Source organism: Ovis canadensis, chromosome 15 (genome assembly GCF_042477335.2).
Source record: "Ovis canadensis isolate MfBH-ARS-UI-01 breed Bighorn chromosome 15, ARS-UI_OviCan_v2, whole genome shotgun sequence".
Classification (NCBI taxonomy): Eukaryota; Metazoa; Chordata; class Mammalia; order Artiodactyla; family Bovidae; genus Ovis; species Ovis canadensis.
Window position 1 is genome coordinate 28,397,558 of NC_091259.1, and position 18,225 is coordinate 28,415,782.

The 18,225-nt window shown below is 38.7% G+C and overlaps 1 protein-coding gene across 1 annotated transcript in view; it reads right to left on the minus strand.

Annotated features, from left to right (window-relative positions):
- Nucleotides 1-18,225, minus strand: part of ARHGAP20 (Rho GTPase activating protein 20) — a 204,143-nt gene that overhangs the window by 10,401 nt on the left and 175,517 nt on the right. The window contains exons 10-12 of the mRNA XM_069554976.1: nucleotides 9,010-9,188; nucleotides 7,162-7,323; nucleotides 1,059-1,168 (exon numbers count right to left, since the gene is read on the minus strand). Of these exons, the coding sequence (XP_069411077.1) occupies nucleotides 1,059-1,168; nucleotides 7,162-7,323; nucleotides 9,010-9,188 (451 nt within the window). The remainder of the gene's footprint in view (nucleotides 1-1,058; nucleotides 1,169-7,161; nucleotides 7,324-9,009; nucleotides 9,189-18,225) is intronic.

The window sequence follows — 18,225 nt, forward strand, 5'->3', positions numbered from 1 at the left end:
CCAAAACAGACACAATTCTGTTACGTGGCTTTGATTCTGGTGTCTTCAACAGTTAGACTATATTCTTCTATTGTTAACAGGTGTCTATCAATAGCAGTGTGTAGATAATGACTTGTATTTGAGAGCTGCTCAATAAAAACTGCACTAAACAAGCATATGCAAATAAATGGTTTTAGGATTCATGGGTTTTCACAGAACTGGAAGTATGCTTTTTGTTAATGGACTCTTCTTTCCTATACTCCTATAAGGGGTTGGGGTGGCGAGACCTGCCAGCAACTTCTCTTTGAATTGAGTATAAATGATGCATTCTTTGTGATCAGACTGAGACTTTGCAACTCCCTTCTTCCTTGACACTTTTCAACAAGTTAACTGTCCCTCTGAAGCATTCCCATGTATTCTGAAGGTATCTCTTTACTAGCACCGATTATACTACTTTGTAACTCTTGGTTTTATCTATCTGTTCTACTAGACTGTGAGACCCTTGAGGAGGAAGGAATTTTCTCTCTATGAATTCAGTTGCTAAATGAAGTATATAAGGAATAGTCTGGTTAAACTAAGGTGTAAATTATAGATTGAGTCTACTGTATTAACTCTTGGTCCAATGGGTTTCAGCTCGTATCAGATTGAGATGTACAGAATGTATAAAGTGGTCAAGTATTCCATGTTAATAGGATTAGGGAAAAGCAATAATAAAAGTTACAGTAGCTAGCATAAATCTATATTTAAACGGGTCCCCACAGATATGATTTTGATAGTGATTATGGCTCAGTGGGTGAAGAATCCAACTGCAATGAAGCAAACACAGAAGACATGGGTTCAATCTCTGGGTCGGGAATATCCTCTGGAGGAGGAAAGGGCAACCCACTCCAGTATTCTTGCTTGGGAAATCCCATGGACAGAGGTGCCTGGCGGGCTACAGTCCAAAGGGTTGCAAAGAATCAGACACGGCTGAGTGACTAAACACAGCAAGCACAAGCACACTACCCTCCTAGACAAGCTTACAAAATATAAGCTTTTTAAAAATCATTTTTGAGAAAGGACCAAATCAGAATAATTACCTTTGAACTGCATTTATTTTCTCTTCATCATTTCCTTGATCCATTACACAGACCCAGTGATCATAGAGATCTGATGAAAAAATACTTCCTGGAATATTTCGTAGAAAATCCTTATATAGAGGGGAAAAATAAATATTTTAAATTGTTATTCTCAGGTTAAATATGTATTAGAGACATTAGAAAGAAGACACTTTATTGAAAAGTACAGTTAAGTTCTCTCTTCTTTGGACTACATGGAGCTCGGTGCCAACCCCTCAATGATGTGCACCCATAGAAACATATGCTTTGATATTTTTCTAACAAAAACCAGAGGGAAACTGGAGTCTGGACTATAGTGGTAAAGATAAAGGACAACCTGCTTAGGCTGAAATCTCCTGTTTGTGTACATTTTAGTAAACTAGTATAACATGGCGGGGTTTGGCAAACCTAAATCCTTTTTATTTCATTAGTTAAAAGAAATGTATGAAGACATTTGTGAGATTCATAATATAGTAATCAGTCATCCAACCATTCAAGAAATATTTATGCATATGTGCCAGGTACTGTTTGAGGTGGTAGGGATAGAGTAGCGAATAAAACCAAATCCCTGTCATATTAGGACTTCATATTCCAGTGGCATTGGTGAATAATTTCATGCAGAGATGCTTAGAGCTGCTCCTTGTGTTCCCCCTAGAAGGGCTCTCATATATGAGGAGGAGAAAGCATTCCAGACTGTGGCTAGGCTCTGGAAGCATGAGGCAGCACCCCACACATAATGTACATTAAATAACATGCCTCTGGTACATCCTTTCTGGTCTTCGAGACTCTTATACCAAGACCGCTGGCGGGGTTGGGTGTGATGAGTCTAGACTATGACACAAGTAGGAGACACTCAACAGTTTCCAGTTTGACATATGTTAATACAAAGTTTAAAAATAAAGAATTCTGGTCCTGGCCCTATGTTTCCTTTTTGTTCTAGGCCAATCTCTTTGTTGCTTTTGGCACTGGTTGACTATCTGCTTACAAGTTCCTACCTACAACATAACATGACATGCTTGACTATCTGCTTATAAGTTCCTGCCTACAATGCGGAGACAGGTGAAAACCTGCAACTGAATAATTTTAATTCTTGTTGGAAAATCAAATCAGCAACTTTACCTTTGTACCTTAAAAAGGGAATGCACAACTTGTTACTTATATGTCATATTTTTACTGCTATTATGGAAGCTGTGACTCCTAAGTGTTGCAGTTAGCCAACTAGGTGAACATCTTCTCTACTTCTCAGCTTCTTCATGGCAGAATCAGACCCTCACCTTCTACTTCATACACCTTAATGCCAAGCACATTCCCAGACAGGCATGCGTGCGTGCTCATCCTCAGTCTCTCAGTGATGTTTGACTCTTTGCGACCCCATGGACTACAGCCTGCCAGGCTCCTCTGACCTTGGGATTTCCCAGGCAAGAATACTGCAGTGGGTTGTCATTTCCTTCTCCAAGGGATCTTTCCAACCCAGAGAGTGAACCTGTATCTCCTGTGTTGGCAGACCACTGAGCCACCTGGGAATCCCCAGTCCCAAACACAGTAGAGGTCATTACTGAACTGTGGCTATTTGTCATCTGGTCAAATATTAGTGGAGGACAAGGAAAGGTCAATTAACTATATCTACAGTAATTTTGAAAACCTCTTTGAAGTCATGTCACCTATTATCATACAGTTTTTTTTTAGAGTAGTTAACAAGTAGGAAGATGACTGATACAAAGTCTTTGTTCTATTTTCTAGTAGTAATATCCATGGATATTTGTGATTCAGATGTGTCATCATAAAAATTACCTCTTTTCTGGGTCAATCTATCAAATTTTCATAATTTCAGACTAATTTTAGTGGCTGTACCTACATTAAAAGTCAGATTCAGAAGAGCAAAAATCTGTTATTTCAAAATGGGGCAGTGACAATACCTCTTTTTTAAAATCTCAGTGGAAAACACAGTTATGATCTGTCTTGAAGAAAAACATCATTAAATCTTAAAACCTACACTTGAAAGATAATAACTTGTAACATCTCAATGAACTCTCCACAGCTGGAATAACAAGTTACGAAATAACAACCACCATTGGATCTGAGAAGGGATGTGAAAGCTGGTTCTGAATTACAATCACCAGCTCTTAGCACTCAACCAAAAGTCTTTCCCCTTCCAAAAACAGAAACCAGGCCATAAGCAGAACTCCCAAATTAATTTGAGATGAGATTCCTACAGGATTAAAAATGTACTTTTCCTCAGAGGTCTGATGAATCAAAAATACAGTATCACAAGGAATTTTCTTCCAGTTATAGTTACATTTAAACAAAACCAGTGTAAGTAAAAAATAAAAGGAAAATTTAAGTACTGCTTCTAAATAGTCTTAAAAATAAGAAACAAAACAAAAGCTCAAAAACTTTTGGCAAAAAGTATCCCTTTCTTGCAACTACTTGGAAGAAATGAGAGTAAAACACAGCTACATGATTATAACACTTTAGTTAGAACTCATATAACCAGATTTTTCATTTGGATTAATTTCTGTCTTTTGCCTATTCCTCTATAAGTACTATTTCTTCACTGTGAAATACGTTTAACTGTTCTAGAATCATACTTCTTCGTAGCAGCCTCAACAATTTAGAACAAAATTTTAAGAAGTGTAGTGCTGTGATGAATAGCATAGTAAGGAAAATTTTCTAAAACATAGGCTTTAACTTCTTAAAAGATGGGAGAAAGCCTAATTTTATGACAAAAATCAAAGAAAACTTTATCTTGCATATACTTGCATGCCTGCTATGTATCTGGCTAAGCACACTATACATACCTTTATTGTACTCCAGGACTGAAAGATAATCACAAACCCTATGTAAAATAAATTAGATGACCCTAGCTCCATTCCAGTTCTTTTTTTTTTTTTTTGTCATTTTATTTTTTATTTTCCAATTTGAAAAGTTTTACTTTATCAACATACCTATGAAACCATCACAGCAAATCAAGGTAATGAACATACAATCACTCCGAAAAGTTTAAATAATCTCCCCTCTCATGCTCAGGCAGCCACTCATCTGCTTTCTGTCACTATAGATTAATTTGTATATCCCAGAATTTTATTTTATTTTTTTAAGATTTTTTATTTATTTTTTAAAGCTGATTAACAATGCTGTTACTTCATGTGTACAACAAAATGATTCAGTTATACATATACTTTTATCTATTCATTTTCAAATTCTTTTCCCACTTAGGTTATGATTAAATATTCAGCAGCATTCCCTGTGCTATATATAGTTGGTCCTTGTTGATTATCTATTTTATTATATTTGTTATTTATTTTTTTAAAATTTTACTTTACAATACTGTATTGGTTTTGCCATACATTGATATGAATCTCCCACGGGTGTACATGAGTTCCCAATCCTGAACCCCCCTCCCACCCCCCTCCCCATACCATCTCTCTGGGTCATCCCAGGGCACCAGCCCCAAGAATCCTGTATCCTGTATCAAACCTAGACTGGCGATTCGTTTCTTACATGATAGTATACATGTTTCCAGTTCTTTTTTAAAAAATTATTTATTCATTTAGGCTGTGCTGGGTGTTCACTGCTGCACAGGCTTTTCTCTAGCTGTGGCAAGTAGGGGCTTCTCATTGCAGTGGCTTCTCTAGCTGTGGAGCACAGGCTCTTAGGTGCACAGGCTTCAGTGGCCGCAGCTCCCGGCTTTAGAGCACAGGCTCAATGGTTCTGCATGGGCTTAGTAGCTCCCCAGCATATGGGATCCTCCTGGAGCAGGGATCAAACCTTTGTCTCCTGCACTGGTAGGCGGATTCTTTACCACTGAGCCACCAGGGAAGCCCCTCTCCAGTTCTTCAGAGTGACACTTTATTGTGAAACTCTATGGTGGGGTTGTTTAAGAGCAGACAAGGCCCTTTTATCAAGAGGCATCTGATTATTCACTAAGTCATAAAACATGAGTGTGTAAGCAACTGACCGGGAGGAGGGACATGCAGGAGTCTTCTTCATCATGTTTTCCTTAATTTGGTTTTACGCTCCAGGCCTGGGGATGCGGGCTGGGGCACTGTCTCTACCCCTGGCTCTGGGACATTCCAACCCTGCTCAGAGGTAGGAGCCTGATTTTGATCTGCAGAAGCTATTGCTCAGGTCAAAAGCTCTGCGAAAAGCTAGTTTTGACTCTAGATTTTCAAAAAAAAGTGAGGAATTTTCATGAATGTGAGGAGGAAAACGTTTTATAAGATTAACTCAAATATGGATGTGAGTTAAGTAATCATAGGTGGAGGGGGGTGGTGTTGGGATGAGGGGAGAGGGGAGGATCTAGCTTTTTTGTCATAAGTAAGCTTATTTGCCATAGACATTTTTGCCACAAGCATTTCTGCAGCAAATAACCAAATAATGAACTGGCTGTAAGGCAGTTCTGCCATAAAAGATAAAATAACAAAAAATGAAAGAGGGATATTAAGAAGGACATAATAAAACATTAGAATAACAGAATTAAAGATTTTATTGTGAAATACAAAACACTTGAACACATTTAAAATGTGTGTAACTGCTATATTTAAAATGAATAACCAATAAGGACCAACTGTATAACACAGGGAACTCTGCTCAATGTTATGTGGCAGCCTGGATGGGAGGGGAGTTTGGGGGAGAATGGACATATGTATATGAATGGCTGAGTCCCCTTGCTGTTCACCTGAAACTATCACAACATTGTTAATCTCCCATATTCCAATATAAAATAAAAAGTTAAAAAATAAAATGTGTATAGATTCATGGCAATACTGCACAATTCATATTATTAATTCAATATTATTTCATGGGTTATACCAAAGCGTTTTCCAAATCTTTCACTCATAATATTATATATATATATATATACATACACACATATATGTATAGATTGTTGATTTGTCTCTTGTTCAGCACGGCACTTTTAAATTTTTTGCTCAAATTTCTTAGGAGAGGCATCAAGTTTCAAATACTAGGTACTAGGATATATATTTGTGCCTGAGTTTTTGTGAAAGCCCTGCACACTATTTTTTGTTCTTGGCATATTGCCATTTGTCCTTAATAAACGTTTCAGAGTTCTATGGGAAATGTGGGTTCATGCTATGTCTTCAAGGCCCTTGGTCTCTTTCAACTCCAGTGTAGTATATTTCAAAATGTGAAACCAATTCTTGGGACAAATCATTGTCATCTGTCATGATTTTTATATTGTATATGTCAAAACAAACTGTCAACCACTTATTTTATTTTTTTTTAGCAAAATTACCATAAGGCTATTATATGGTTATATGTCCAAAATGTCAGTAGCAAAAACGCTTGCAGCAAAGAAGCTTATGTGAAATACCAGATATACATGGGATCAAGGGTACCAAATGTGGTCAGGGTTTCATAAAAGAAGGACTAGATGTTGCAATCATTCCTATTCTACCTTTACTTTTAAAAGGCATTGGGGGGGGTATCGTATAACTGAATATAATTTTCAGTAGTCTCAGTGAGCAATGTTTCAGTTATTAGGCAAATGTTTGTTTATTATGGTAAAACTCTGCTTCAAAGTTTAATAAAAGTTTATTTTTGAAAAATTCGCCTTTATTAGGAAGATAGTGAGACTGTGAGAAAGTCATCTAATCAGGATGTTTATTTTGGTAAATATACTGTGTGTTATAATTGTTTTTAATTTTCATTTCATTTTTTTTTCTTTTTTGCATGGGGTAGCAGAAGTGAAGGTGGGGAGAGTGACATGGGATGAAAAATTTTAAAATGACTATCTGACATGCCACATCATTACAAGTGGCTTTTAAATGCCAGTGTTTCTGTGACCACTGGAGGAGAAAATGGCAACCCACTCCAGTACTCTTGCCTGGAGAATCCTGTGGACAAAGAGGAGTCTAGTGGGCTAAGTTGATGAGGTAACAAAGAGTCAGACATAACAGCACACACATGACTGTATGAAGTTTTTTTTTTTTTTTTTAAACACTTTTAAGCTTCTATTTCTATCATGGTCTCCTGCAGATGGGAGTAATGTTACAATGACATAAATCAGTTGTCTTTCTCCAGAGCTATGCTGTGGGGTAGATGAAGGGAGAAACTTTCCTACCTTTAAGACAGATGCTATTACGAAAATAGATTCACAGTCTAGTTGTACTTCAGTTCCGGAATTCAGTTTTTCTTTCAGCTCTCTGCAGGATTTCACATTGGCCGACTGTCTGAAGATTCCTTTTGTGAGAGGTCCTTTCTGATTAAGAAAGAAAAGCATATCCTATGGGGAAACAAAAGAAAAAGAAAATCAAGATGGCACTTCATGCAGAACAAGAAAGGGAACATGTACTTGCCCTCTCCAGCTGCCAGAGGCTGGGGTGTACCAGGGGAAAGACCTGAAGGCCTGGGGCTAGAAGGCCTGCTAGAGGATTAAACTCTATTTCCTTTTCGGCATCTCTAAATTTCTTTCTCCTATTTACGCTTGCTATATTTAACATCTAAAACATTTTAAACACTTGCTTTACTGAGACTTTCTTCAGTGAACCACAAGTCACTTCAAGGTACCTGTTAACTTGTCTCTCTCCTCCCTACCTATTCTCCCATTACTCTCCAATATGGATTCTTTTCCCCAAGTATGAAATGCTCTTCCCAAATTCATTCTCCACTTGCTTGTCTTGTTCTTTCTCTTTCGGGTATTTGTTTCTGGCTGTGTTAGGTCTTAGTTGCTGCATGCAGGCTCTTCGTTGTGGTACACAGGCTTAGCTGCCCCATGGCATGTGGGATCTTTGGTTGGTTCCCTGCCCAGGGATAGAACCCACTGTACTGGAAGGCAGATTCTTAACTACTGGTCCACCAGGGAAGTGCCCTTCCTTGTCTTTCTTTTCATGTGGATTTATACTTTACTTCCTTTTTCTTCTTTTTTTTTAAACAAATATTATGTTTTTCTTGTTTTTTAGTTGTGCTGAGTCTTCATTGTGGTACGCAGGCTTAGTTGCCCTGTGGCATGTGGGATCTTAGTTCCTGACGAGGGACTGAATCCTTGTCCCCTGCATTGGAAGGTGGATTCTTAATCACTGAACCACCAGGGAAGTCACTATTTCCTTCTTTTAAAATTAGCCTCCAAAATCATCTCCTTTAGGAAGTTTTCTCCATTCCATTCCATTCTATTCAGTCTTTTATTTCTCTTTCTGGAAACTAGCTATGACACATATTTATGGTGTGACCTTTGGTAAACTTGGGTGGGGGTTTCCCTTTAATTTGTAGACTAGGAACGATAGTAACGATGATGATGATAACTACCTTCTAAATCTGTTGTGAAGGATAAGCAATAAAGTGGCTAGATTAGTACCTGGTGCTTACAGATAGATGCACAACATGGAATAAAGGGCCAGGCATCTAGCATATTGCTTGAAGGGTACTGGACACTCAATAAATATTCTGTAACACAACCCATTTACTATATTACCTGGAAAAATACATACTCAGTGGCTTTCATTTGATCTCTTCTACATACAAAAGATAACTAAATACCAGAGGACATATCTTTATATTTAAAGACTTGGAATACAAATAAAACACAAGTTTAAAAATTTTAAGATTTAGTCTGTGTTGCTAAAGTGATTAAAGGAGACTTTCTGAACAATGCAGGGTTCAAGAAAGGCTGTGAGAAAAATGTTAGGGCTAATGTGGCTTCTCTGTCTACAGTGTAGGTTCTAATTTATCTGAGCAGGTTAATGGGGCTCTTGCCTGAAATCAGTAGGCTAGATTATCTCTCCCTATTATGTCTACCTTATGACTCTGCAGTAGCCTAATCAGATTGTTTTTCTTTGAAGCAATAATAAACATTCTCAGCCAAAGCAATGGGTATCTATAAATTTCCCATTTTTTAGGGAAAGATTTACCTCCCAGAGCATTCCTTTCCCAAACCTCCTTTCCTATTAGTGCTACAGGCCAAAATGAGACTTACCAAGACAGCTTTGGGCAGATTGTCATTCTCACAAATATCTGGCAGAGAAACCCCGAAGAGCTGTCCTGGGATAGGAGATGTTGGTGACACGGGCAAGTTATCCAGGTGAATGCTAGAACCCCGCCAAAAGGCCCAGTTTATGATAGATCTTCTCCTTTTAAATGCCTTCTGACCTGAATCTAAGGAAGAAGTGAGATTATTAGGAAAAATAATTTAATTCATTTAATCTTATTTCTACAGTTTTCATTTTACAGTATGTCCATTAAGGAAGAATCAAACATTTGGATTATTCTCCTACCTCTTCTTGGGAACATCACTGGTCTATTTAGTTGAGTTCTGGCACTAGGTCTTCAAAGGTGAAAGGAGGGATCCCTTAGTGAACTGTAACAACTTAAAGTAAAACATTTTCATACCAGCACATATCCCATTTTAAAGCTGACACTAAGCATACAAAAAGTCGAAGATTAAACTAGGCCACAACTAAATAGTGAGAATAAAGAAGGAAGAAGGAGAAAAGGTGAGAGGAGAGGGGAAGGGGAAGGAGGAGGAGGAAAAGGGAAGCAAAAAGGAAGAACAACTAGGGGAAGAAGAGCTGTCTCTACTAAGATGTGCTCTAGAAACAACAGAGCATCATTACCTGATGCTCTACTCTGCTGAGAACAGAGACAGGAAGCCAATGTTCCACATTTCCCCACTTTTTTCCAGCTGCAAAGACTTTCCTGTATCTTTTTAGTCCCGACTTTGAAAAGCATGTTTAAGGCAGCATGGATGGATATAAACATGAGTGAGACTTGCCCTTGCCACAGTAAAGTTTACAACCTAATGGGTGGAACAAGACTGGTGATAGGTGGGTGGAGGGAAAGCAAATATATTGATAAATAAAATGTCATAAGAGGAGAAGGAAGCACAAAAAACATTCAGAAAAAAAAAATAAATCACATCTATCTACCCAGGTGGTGCTAGTGGAAAAGAACCTGCCTGCCAATGCAGGGGACACAAGAGACGCAGGTTCAATTCCCAGGTCGGGAAGATCCCCTGGAGGAGAAAATGGCAACCCACTCCAGTATTCTTGCCTGGAAAAGTCTATGGACAGAGGAGCCTGGCAGGCTACAGTCTTTAGGGCTGCACAGAGTCAGATATGGACTGAAGCAACTTAGCACGCACACATCTACACATTACGAGCTCAAGAGTGATCTTGGAGGCTTCTGCATTTGATGTGAATTTTGAACGAACATGATCTCAATAGGTGGAGGATCTAATTTCATGACTTGTATCTGGTAAGTACTCAATAAGTCATTCTTGGACAGTAACTGAACTGAGGAGACATTTAGGCGATAAAAGACAATGTGAACAAAATAGGCAAAAGTAAGAAAGGTCAACACTGAAACATGATTTTGTGAGATCATAGTTCTAAAGCATTGTTGATGTCATCTGTATCTAACTTTAACATGAAAATTGATGGATTTGCACAGAATTTGATACTTTAAAAAATGGCTCTTTGAGGTTCCTTTAGGATCTTTCTGCTGTGTGCACCTCTGGCCCTCAAAACAAACACACAAGTAACAACTATAAAGAAGAAGAGAGACAGAAAGGACCTGAGAAAATATCTGAAGAGATAATAGCTGAAAAAAATTGAAGACAAAGATAAAATATTAAAAGCAACAAGAGAAAAATGGCAAGTAACATAAAGGGAACTCCCATAAGGAGGAAATCCCAGAAAGGGAAAAACTGAATAGTGGGAGCTCTAAACATCTTGTATTTTCTACCTAGAGAATTTCCTTTAGCATTTGTTGTAAAACTGGTTTGGTGGTGCTGAGTTCTCTTAACTTTTGATTGCTGGAAAGCTTTTGATTTCTCCATCAAATCTGAAGGACAGTCTTGCTGAGTAGAGTATTCTTGGTTATAGGTTCTTCCTTTCACCACTTTAGACATATCCTGCCATTCCCTCCTGGCTTGTAGACTTTCTGTTGAGAAATCAGCTGATAGCCTGATGGGAAGTCCCTTGTATGTTATTTGTCATCTTTCCCTGTTGCTTTTAATATTTTATCTTTGTCTTTAATTTTTGTCAGTTTGATTACTATGTGTCTTGGTGTGTTCCTCCTTGGGTTTATCCTGTCTGGGATTTTCTGTGCTTCCTGGACTTGGTTGACTATTTCCTTTCTCACGTTAGGGAAGTTTTTCTGGGGTTCTATCTTGTCCCTTCATCTGGGACGTAACTTTCTGCTTCTTCATTGTGATGAACTCTCTGTAATATGGTTTTGTTTTAGCCACGGTGAGATTGTGGTTCTTCTTGCTTCTTCTGTCTGCCCTCTGATGGATGAGGCTAAGAGGCTTGTGCAAGCTTCCTGGTGGGAGGGATTGGCAATGGGAAAAACTGGGTCTTTCTCTGGAGGGCAGGGACTTTCTCAGTATAGCTTTAATCCGATTATCTGCTGATGGGTGGGGCTGCACTCCCTCATAGGTAGTTGGTAGCTGTTTGTCTTGAGGTGACTCAGGCCTGGAGTCTCTTGGCTCTATGGTTGGGTTAATGGTGAACTCCAAGAGAGTTTATGCCAAGAGGGAACTTCCTGACCTGCTGCTGCCAGAACCCCAGTCCCTGTGGTGAGCTTCTGCCAACCCATGCCTCCACAGGAGGCCCTCCACCACTAGTAGGCAGTTTTGGTTTACTTCCCTATGGGCTCACAGCTCCTTTCCTCTGGGTCTTGGTGCACACAAGATTTTGTTTGTGCCCTCCAAGACCAGAGTCTGTTTTCCCCAGTCCGGGGGAAGTCCTATAATCAAGCTCTGCCGGCCTTCAAGGTCAGGTTCCCTGGTGATTCCCAGCCCCTTTGTCAGATACCCAGGTTGGGAAGCCTGGTGTGGGGTTTAGAACCTTCACAACAGTGGGAGAACTTCTTTGGTATTATTGTTCTCTGGTTTGTGGGTCACCCACCTGGCGGGTATGGGATTTGATTTTACCATGACTGTGCTCCTCCTACCATCTCACTGTGGCTTCTTCTTTGGCTTGGGACACGGGGTATCTTTCTTGGGGTGGGTTTCAGTGTCCTCCTGTTGATGGATGTCCAATAGCTGGTTGCAAATTTGGTCATCTTGCAGGAGGAGATGAGCACACATCCTTTTACTCCATCATCTTGAACTGGAAGCCCTTTATTTGTTTGTTTTTAATTTCTATTGCCATATAGTTACTTTACAATGTTGTGTTAGTTTCTGGGCTTCCCTGGTGGCTCAGATGGGAAAGAATCTGCCTGAAATGCAGGAGACCTGGGTTCAATCCCTGAGTTGGGAAGATCCCCTGGAGAAGGGAATGGCTACCCACTCCAGTATTCTTGCTTGTCAGTTTCTACTATACAGCAAAATGAATCAGTCATACATATACATGCATATACATCGCCTCCCTTCTGGACTTCCTTCTATTTGGGTCACCACAGTGCATTAAGCAGAGTTTCCTGTGCTATACAGTACGTTCTCATCAGTTATCTATTTTATACATAATATCAGTAGTTTCCTCTGTGTTTTCTAAATCCAGCTTGAAAATCTGGAAGTTCATGGTTCACGTACAGTTGAAGCCTGGCTTGGAGAATTTTGAGCCTTACTATGCTAGCATGTGAGATGAGTGCAATTGTGTGGTAGTTCGAACATTCTTAGGCACTGCCCTTTGGGATTGGAATGAAAAGGCAGAAGAACAAATTGCCAGTATCCACTGGATCATAGAAAAAGCAAGAGAACTCCAGAAAAACATCTACTTCTGCTTTACTGACTACGCCAAAGCATTTGACTGTGTAGATCACAACAAACTGTGGAAAATTCTTCAAGAGATGGGAATACCAGACAACCTGACTTGCCTCCTGAGAAATCTGTATGCAGGTTAAGAAGCAACAGTTAGAACTGGACATGAAAAAAAAAAAAAGGAGAGTAGTAACTAACACTGTTGGTGAATCATTCACTAAAATACTTGTACAGTCTGATTTGGGGGAAAAATCATACATTTGCAATTTCAAAATGTTAATGTTTTATTAATATGTGTGCTGGTTTTCAATAAATTAATAGATTGAATTAATATATTATTAACTAGTAGTATGCTGGGTTTTAGTATATTAATAAATCTTTCTTTTCTGAACTTTAAAAAAAAAAAAAAGAACTGGACATGGAACAATGGACTGGTTCAAAATTGGGAAAGGAGTACATCAAGGCTGTGTATTATCACTCTGTTTTATTTAACTTCTATGCAGAGTACATCATGCGAAATGCCTGGCTGGATGAAGCACAAGCTGGAATCAAGATTGCCGGGAGAAAGAGCAATAACCTCAGATATGCAGATGATACCACCCTTATGGCAGAAAGTGAAGAGGAAAAATAGAGCCTCTTGATGAAAGTGAAAGAGGAGAGAAAAAGCTGGCTTAACACTCAACATTCAAAAAACTACAATCATGGCATATGGTCCCATCACTTCATGGGAAACAGATGGGGAAACAATGGAAATAGTGACAGACTTTATTTGCTTTGGCTCCAAAATCACTGCAGACGGTGATTGCAGCCATGAAATTAAAAGACATTTGCTCCTTGGAAGAAAAGCTATGACCAACCTAGACAGCATATTGAAAAGCAGAGACATTAATTTTCCGACAAAGGTCCATCTAGTCAAAGCTATGGTTTTTCCAGTAGTCATGTATGGATGTGAGTGAAAGTGAAGTCGCTCAGTCATGTCCAACTCTTTGCGGCCCCATGGACTATAACCTATCAGGCTCCTCTGTCCATGGGATTTTCCAGACAATAGCACTGGAGTGGATTGCCATTTCCTTCTCCAGAGGATCTTCCCAACCCAGGGATCAAACCCAGGTCTCCCGCATTGTAGACAGACGCTTTACCATCTGAGCCACCAGAGAAGTCCATATGGATGTGAGAGTGGGACCATAAAGAAAGTTAAGTGTCAAAGAATTGATGCTTTTGAACTGTGGTATTAGAGAAACTCTTGAGAGTCCCTTGGACTGCAAGAAGATCAAACCAGTCAATCGTGAGGACTGATGCTGCAACTAAAGCTCCAATACTTTGGCCACCTGATGCAAAGAGCCAACTCACTGGAAAAGACCTTGATTCTGGGAGAGATTGAAGGCAGGAGGAGAAGGATGACAGAGAATGAGATGGTTGGAGCTATCACCGACTTGATGGACATGAGTTTGAGCAAGTTCCGGGAATCGGTGACGGAGAAGGAAGCCCGGTGTGCTGCAGTCCATGGGGTTTCAGAGAGTCAGACACGACTGAACGACTGAACTAACTGATCAGTAGTTTAGGAAACTGAACCCATTCTTAAATCCAGAAAGGGGTTCCTTTGTGGCAGCAATGTCAATCTGTGCAAATGTTTGTTTAATATGTATGTTTATATATGTTAAGTAGTTATACTCAATCTAGTTTCCTCACATTTAATATGGTTTCACTATTTTGAAAACTATTAGATTTACTGTATCTTTTTGGTTTCACACACTTCTTAGGAAGAATGTTCTATCATAAAGTTATAAACTCAGCTATCCAATGAGTATAGACAGAGGACAAAGTAGAATTGAGTCTTGTATTTTATTATAAGTGCTTTCAGCTGCAGTCATGCCTTTTATTATATACCACAGTCAATTTTAGAGTTCATGTTCCCTTTGGGACTGAGAGGAAAAAAATTTTCATTAAAATTTACTTTCTTGCAGAGCTTTAATGCTTAGCTCTTACTTTCTAAAGGTCAAAGGCTGATGAAAAAACATGCAATTGTTATAAAAAATATTACGATGATGTAAATATAGAGCAAATAAAATTCATGAACATACAACTTTCTTCAACAATCCCAGCAAGAGTCAAGTTAGAGTCTCTTCATGCTTAAATGAACAAACTGAATATTAAAAACTGTAATTCTTGAAAGTTTGTGCTTATTGATTATTAAAGAATAATAACCACAACAAAAAACTTTTAATAAGAAATTTTAGCAAGATGGATATGTAGGAAGCTCTTGCACTCACCTCCTCCCATGGATACAGTTTATCTAAAACTATACATGGAACAACTTCTTCTGAAAAGAATCCACATACTGGTAAAGAGACCCTGTTACATTGGGCAAAGGAGAGAGAAACCACATCCTAGTGGGTAGAAAAGGCTGAAACACAATCTCATTACAAACTCCACCCCCAATAAAACAACCCCCAGTCTGGAGGGAACTCAAAACCCAGAGCTTCTCCAGAAGGAGTGAAGGGTTCATACCTCACATAGGTCACCCTAACTTTTAAGATCCAGTGTCTGAGAGATAAACCCCCAAAGCATCTCACAGGCCAACAAGGCTCATGTCCATGAGACATATGGGGCTTTGTGGACACAAGGAAGGGTTCTTAAAGGGTTTATGCCCAGGCTCACCTAACCCAGAGCCCAATGTCGAAGCAGCCATTTGCAAAGCATCCAGACATCATATGAAAGAGATTCATTTACTAATTTTAAAGCACTGGTACCTGCTTGGATACTCCCTTGGACAGAGGCTGGTGGACACTATCTTCCTATTCTCTCTCTGCCTTGCTAAAGTCAGCAGCACCATCTTCCCCACCCTCCGCCCTTATGTTGGGTATCATCTTTTTATTTTTCCTCTCCCTTGTTTTCTCTTTTTCTTTCTCTTTTCTTTTTTTTCCCAGTGAATGTCATCTGTGTACTCCTCATCTGTCCCATGTCAGCCAGTGGGTACCATTTTTTAGCTCTTCTGCTATACTGCAGAGTGCTTTTATCTTCTGGAGAGGAGGTTCTACACAATACTGGTGCTCTGGTTTTTACATTTGGTGACATGATTTTTACAGCTGCCACCCAGAGAAAGACCTGTGATCAACTGGTCAGGGGGGCTTGCATTCCTGGGTCCCACGGGACTGTAACAATTATAGAGACAGTTCTTGGAAGACTACCATTTCCAGGGCATCACACAGACAGCAGACTGAACACACTCCCACTCTTTTTGTAAAAGAGGCTATTTGCCTGTCTAGGAACTTCAGCCCTGGGGATAAGCAACAGGTCTGGCACACACCTAGAGGGTGAGCAGGTGCTCTCAAAGATGCAGCCAGGAACACCATCTTTGCACTTCCTCCTGTGTGACTACAGTTCACTAGCAACTCCCAAGAAGGAGCTTATAAACCTACCAGAGACCCAATTTTTGGGACTGCTGCCAGGGACCACCTCCAGATAGCCTGGCTCTGGGGGCCAGCAGGGCTTATCTTTGCAGTCCTATAGAACTGCATATATCTGCATTCTTGAAAAGCTGCTGTCTGAGGACTTGGTTTCCAATCAGCCTGAATCAAGGTGCTGACTGAGCTCTCCCCTTTGGGACACTGACTGATCTTGGCACTTCCTCAAGTACTGAGAGCTATTAAATATAAGTTAGGCTTCTTGGATAATTACAAATAGTTGACAGAAAACCAAGAGCTAGGACAGGGTTGAATGAAAAAGGTTCATCTCTTACACAAAGCCAACAGTTCAAGTGAGAGAGGTGGCTCTTTCACCTAGTGCATAGAGACCAGGACAGAATCAAGCAAAATGAAGAAACAGAAATATGTTCCAAATGAAAGAACAAGATAAAACATCAGAAGAAAAGTTAATGAACTGGAGATAAATAATTTACCTGGTAAAAAGTTCAATAAATGATCCTAAAGATGCTCACTAAACTTGAGAGAAGAATGGATAAACACAGTGAGAACTTAAAGATAGAAAATATAAGAAAGTTCCAAACAGAAGTCACAGAACTGAAGAATACAACAACTGAATTGAAAAATAACCAGTGGGGGTCAAAAGCAGATTTGATGAAGCAGAAGAAAGGATCAGAGAACTTGAGACATGGCAGAGAAACTCACCCAATCAGAGCAGCAAAAAGAAAAAGAATGCAAAATGGTGAAGACAGCTTAAAGGACTTATGGGACAACATCAAGTGCATTAACTATCACGTTATAGAGGTCTCAGAAAAAAATAAAAAGGGAAAGAAAACTTATTTGAAAAAATAATGGCTGAAAACTGTCCTAAACTGAGGAAAGAAACAGACATTAAAATCTAGGAAGCTCAGACAGTTCCAAATAAGATGAACCCAGAGATCTACACCAAGACACTAATTTTATACTAAATTTTATACTTTTTATATACTAAATTTTATACTTTTTTATACTAAATTTTATACTTTTGACATTTTATACTAAAATGTCAAAAGCTAAAGACAAGGAGAGATCTTAAAAGCTGCAAGAGAAAAACAACTTTTATGTACAAGGAAATCCTGTAAGACTATCAGTAGATTTTTTTTAGCAGAAATTTTAAAGATTGGAAGGAAATAGAAATAGCACAATATATTCCAAGTGCTAAAAGATAAAAATTTCTAACCAAAAATACTTCACCTACCAAAGTTATCATTCAGAATTGAAGGAGATAGAGGTTTCTAGTAAGCAAAAGATAAAGGAGTTCATCACCACTAAACCTAAACCTTTCTCAGAAGAGATGTCAAAGGTATCTTTTTAAGCTGAACAGAAAGGGTGCTAATTAGTAACAGAATATATAAAAGCATAAATCTCACTGGTAAAGGCAAATATATGGTAATGGTAGTGAATGAATTATTAATACGAAGGTCAAAAGACAAAGATAGTAAAAATAACTGTAGCTACAATATTTAAGCAAGGAATTTACAAGATAAAAAAAGACATAAAATATGATATCAAAAAACCAAATGTTGGGTGAGTAGAGAATAAATAAGTAGAGCTTTACAAAGTGTTCAAACACTGATATCAACATAAACACTATTATAAATACAAGTTCTTATGTGTAAACCTTGTGATAACCATCAAGCAAAAACCTAAAGTAGATACACAAAAGATAATGACAGAGAAAGGAATCTGAAAGTCATTAAATCACAAAGGAAGGTAGCAGTAGAAGAAATGAACAGAGGAACTGCAAAGCAGCCAGAAACAATAGAAATGGCAATAACATATCTATTAACAATTACTTTAACAGTAAATGGACTAAATTCTTCGATCAAAAGACAGAGAGGGATTGATGGAATAAAAAACAAGACCCACCTACATGCCACCTACAAGAGACTCACTTCAGAACTAAGAGGAGCAGTAAATGAAATAGAGACTAAAAGACGCTAGAAGAGATCAATGAGAATAAGAGTGGGTTCTTTGAAAAAATAAACAAAGTTGATAAACCTTTAGCCAGACTCAACAAAAGAGAGAG